General features: G+C 43.8%; 1 protein-coding gene across 1 annotated transcript in view; it reads right to left on the minus strand.

Moving 5' to 3' along the window:
- znf407 (zinc finger protein 407) overlaps positions 1-5,000 on the minus strand; it is a gene marked incomplete at its 3' end in the record, with an annotated part of 221,238 nt that overhangs the window by 90,866 nt on the left and 125,372 nt on the right. The window contains exon 6 of the mRNA XM_083762008.1: positions 1,108-1,274. Within this exon, the coding sequence (XP_083618134.1) occupies positions 1,108-1,274 (167 nt within the window). The remainder of the gene's footprint in view (positions 1-1,107; positions 1,275-5,000) is intronic.

The raw sequence follows: 5,000 nt of genomic DNA on the forward strand, positions 1-5,000 counted from the left end.
TAAGGTACTTTATCCCCTTATACCAGCACAGAGGATTATCATGTAGGCTGTTTCTACCATAGGAGGCCTATGGAGGCTAGCGATGGAAGCTAAAAAAAAAGGTAAAACTATTATTTTTAAAGCTGGATTAATGCTCTTTAATCAAATCTCATGATCTCGTAAATGGCCTAGATGGTAATAATAGTTTTTCTCGAGGTATCTCGAGGTTGGCATAGATTGTGTTAAGACACATTTAAAATAACAACCAGCTACTCTGTGCCGTGCACACACACACCCACGCACCCACGCACACACACACACACACACACACACACACACACACACACACACACACACACACACACACACACACACACACACACACACACACACACACACACACACACACACACACACACACACACGCACGCAGCAGGCGCCTATGACGGATGGAGGGCTCTCCTGCAAGCGCTCAGTCAGGCTGTCAGGCCACTGGCTGCTGCTGCTTCTGTCATTGACTTAAAAGGGCATCAAGGAGCCATGTGTGGGACATTACTGAGACCGAGAGGGGAAACCGCTGGGCGGGCGCGCGGCCCGCCGCATAACGACGATGCGCTCAGAGACTTCCGACGCCCAGCTTCCACGGTGAGAGGGCGATCATTTGAGACCGCTATATAGCCTCCCACCAACACGTCGCGCTGCGACCCATTGCGAGCTTGTTGATCTGCTATTTTCAGCATGCAACCAAGCTTAAAAATACTTTTTTTGAGGCTTTTCTGTCTATATTGAGTGTGAGGATTGACAGGAAAGAGGGAGAGAGAGACGGGGGGGAGAGACACGCAGCAAAGGTCGTCATGAACGGGACTCGAACACGCAGCGCGCTGTCAGGCCAGAGACTGTACATATATGGCATGCGCCTGGACCACTAAGCCAGTGGCTGGGCGCTCCAAATGACTTGTCTTTTAGTTCTACTGAATCTCTTCTCAACTCCCTAACGTTTTAGTCATCACAGCTTGGTTCTTATTTAGTTTTTGCCAGTGAAAAAATATTTCGCCATAGCTTTCATCGACAAAATCAACCCTATGGCACTGGGTGGGAACCGGGGTGATTATGTATTATTCGTCTCACCTGTGTGCGTCCTGTAGTGGTCCTTCATGGCGGACACGTTGAGGAAGGCGTAGTGACAGGACGGCCAGGCACACTTATAGGGCTTCTCTCCCGTGTGGAGCTTCATGTGGTTGTTCAGAGCCCACTTCTCACTGAAGGAACGCTCACACAGGTCACACTCAAACTTCCTGTGGGAGGAGAGGAGAGATGGATGGATTGATTGATTGATTGAAGTATTAACAGTATGCCGAATGGGTGCATTTCACAGTCAATACATGAACTGTTACTGTGGACGACACCATGATAAAGCATTACACTTGTTTACAACAGGGTCCACCATTTTCAATTCATCAGAACATTTAGAGACATACAAATATACACTTCTATATGTAAAAAAAAAAAACATATACAGTGTCTCAGACTTTACAGGGGCCAGTTTCGAATTGCAGCCGTCCGTAGGTGCCTTTTGAGAGAGGTTTTGAAGGAGTTGAGGGATTCACATGTCTTAATGGTTGTTGGTAGGGCGTTCCACATTTTGGTGGCATACGAGCACAACACAACAATGTGCAAACAGCAGCAAGATGTGTGAGCTGCTGTGATAGGAGAAGGATATCACAGCAGCAAGATGTGTGAGCTGCTGTGATAGGAGAAGGATATCACATGGAACACAGAGACTATACTAACACCATTGCGTGTATTCCTGCATCGAGTGGTCTCGGTACATAGAAGATTTATTGAAGATTCTGACTCTCAATTGTACATAATATTTTGTTTTGATTGCATTGTTCCACTTTTTTGCTTTGGCAATGTAAACGTATGTTTTCTCATGCCAATAAAGCACTTTGAATTGAATTGAAATGATTTGATTGAATAGAGAGAGAGAGAGAGAGAGAGAGAGAGAGAGTGAGTGATGGAGGGAGAGAGAGAGGGATGGAGGGAGGGAGAGAGAACAAGAGGATAAAGTGTTGGAGTGAGGGAGAGCGTTATTGACTAGTCCCAAAGCTGAGGTACTGTTAAAAAAAGGAAAATAAAGTAGAAAATCCGACTCTGTGAGGATGGAAAAGGAGCCTTGTGGATACTCAGACACACAGTACATGTGCGTATGTGCATGCACACACGCACCCAATCTAGGTGTAAAATCACATGATTGCACATGGTGCGTATATACACATATACGAATTGAGCGAGCATGCGCACACACACACACACACACACACACACACACACGCGCGCGCGCGCGCATGTGCGCACACACACAGGCACACACAGAAAGCAGGGGGCTGCTGCTGGTTGTGTCATGTCTGTATAAGCAGGCATTGATTTTTCTGTCCTGGCCTGCCACCTGCACCATTTATTCTCTGCTTTGCGCCAGGGCCCAGAGGACTGGAGAAATTCTGTTAGTGTGTGTGTGTACCCCCCCCCACACACACACACACACACACACACACACACACACACACCGTACAACAAGACCCACTGCCGGGCCAGTGGGGAGAATAGAGTTCACCTGTCCAGGGGTCCCTGACCACTTAGCCAGGGCTAAATGAACAGTATAGCAACACTTTACCTCCCAGCTCTCTCTCTCTCTCTCTCTGTCTCTCTCTCTCTCTCTCTGTCTCTCTCTCTCTCTCTCTCTCTTCCCCCCCCCCCCCCCCCCCCGCCACTGGTGACACCAGTGTTGACTTCGTCGCCTAAAAGTACGATGATTTCTTATTTTTTCCCACAGAGGAAAACTAAATTAATAAAAAAAGAAGCTACGATGACTAAATGTACTGACAATTTTGTCAACAAAAAAAACCTAGACTAAAATGTTAGGGAGAATAGATCCAGTTAGTTTATGCTTGGTTGCATGCTGCATGAAAATAGCCGATCTAGGCCCGCCAAAACACACATTTTAGTCGACTAAATAAACTGTAGATTCAGTCGACTGAGATCTTATGATATTTAGTTCGACTAAAACTAGACTAACACTAAAACATTTTAGATGACTCAAAGATAACCAAATATTAAATTAAGAGTTATTCACAAGACTACCGGGTATGTCTAAACTAAAAGCTGAATTTGCTGTCAAAATCCACGCTACCCGTCACCAACACTGCAACCCTGCCTCCTTATGTGAGATCAACCCATAATACTGTGTAGGCATATAAAAGATGTAGACGATTGTTGTCTAGACTGCGGCAATGCTGCGTTTCAAGACCACTAACAAATAAACAAAACAAACAAACAGATATTTGGTCAGCCACTATATTGTTGTGTCAGTGGAAGCTTTGTATGTCCAAAAACTGTTACTTTTCAGGACAGTTATTAAAGTTATTATTTAGTCACAACAAGCACAAACTGTTCATTAAATATTTATAAAACCCACAAACGTATCCGCTTCCAAACTGGTGTCCCTAGTTTGGGTATAATAGGCGAAAATGTCGTAATCTGTTTATTTGTGACACGTTGCAGATCCACTATCCACTGTCTATTGTATGTATAAAATAGGGCATTTATTTATAGAAAACATTTAAAAAATGATGAAATGTAGAGATATAAGGTTCTGCCCGACAGCGTCAGGCAGCATATCTTTTCAAAAATATCCTTTTCTCTCTAATGTGGATTGTGACATAAAAAAAGGGTTTTTGTAATTTTCCTATCGTTTTCTTTTTAGGTTTTCTGAGCTCAATTGCACCCAAAAAGCCTGAACTTTGAACATTCAGTCAATTTTTTGTGGTCTGGGGTTTTCTGGCTCTGATTTGCCTGTGTACTGTGATGTAACAGTCCACAAATCCCGAATATGATGAATTTGCCAGCAGATGTCACTGTTGAGGGACTTGGCCTATTTTCATTGCAGCTCAAAAAGGCTTCAGAACACACAGAGAAAAGCCCAGAAAATTCACTGAATGTTAAAAACAAAAGTTCAGGTTGTTTGGGTGCAATTGAGGTCATAAAACCTAAAAGGAAAAAATACAAATAAATGAACATGCATGTCATGAAACCTTTAAACATCTGTCCATCTCTACGTGAACTCCCACTGCCTAAACAGAGCTGTTACATAGCGTTGAGTAAGCCAGTCGACCTACTGTATATCCATCTCCATTTTAGTAAACTACGAGCAAAGCCCATTAGTGAGAGAGAAAAAAGAAAAATAATAATAATAAAAGAACAATAGCAAACCCTGTGCATGAATTAATCTTTAGCCCTGCGCTATAATTTAGGCAGCGGATGACTAATGCGCGAGTCATCAACAAATGAAGTCAGGTTTTGGGGAGCATTCGTCTTGCGGTGCGAGGGCCATGTTATTTTAGGCTGTCTTTAACCCAGTAAGACCTGAGGGACAGTTTTCTGAAGGACCTACAATATATATAATACAGTATATATGCTACTGTAATATCAGTGGTGCTCTAACGTTTTCATGTCAAGGAACCCCCGACATTATTTGTATTTGGCCGCAGACCCCCCATCTGAAATAATTTGTTCCAGGGACCCCAGAAGCAAAGATTTTAGTTAAAAGATTTGCACCAAATGTTCATGATTTTTCAAGAATAGCAGATCTGCAAGAACATACTGTACTTGCGCGGCATGTGCTTGAATATGTGCTATTTTTGAATTGCCAAAGTATAGAAATCACACCCGTGTGAAGTGAGGGGCGTCTTATCATCGTACATCAATATGACGTTAGATAAACACTATACTGTATGTCGATTGGCTCAGACACTATGAAGTAAAATTCTACATTCATTGTCGATGGAATGTAATGTTTGTGTAGGACAAAGTTTAGTGAACACACCCGAAAGCTGGATATAGGAGGTGGTTAAAATTTCACACAGATGGCCTGGGCCGTGGCTCAGCGTCCAGGCACCTTGGCCGGTAGTCCAAGTCTGGCAGTGTGCCGCGGGCGGGTTCGACTCCCGATCCCGACGGCCATG

The sequence above is a fragment of the Protomyctophum parallelum genome, assembly GCF_964188405.1.
Source record: "Protomyctophum parallelum genome assembly, chromosome: 3".
NCBI classification, from domain to species: Eukaryota; Metazoa; Chordata; class Actinopteri; order Myctophiformes; family Myctophidae; genus Protomyctophum; species Protomyctophum parallelum.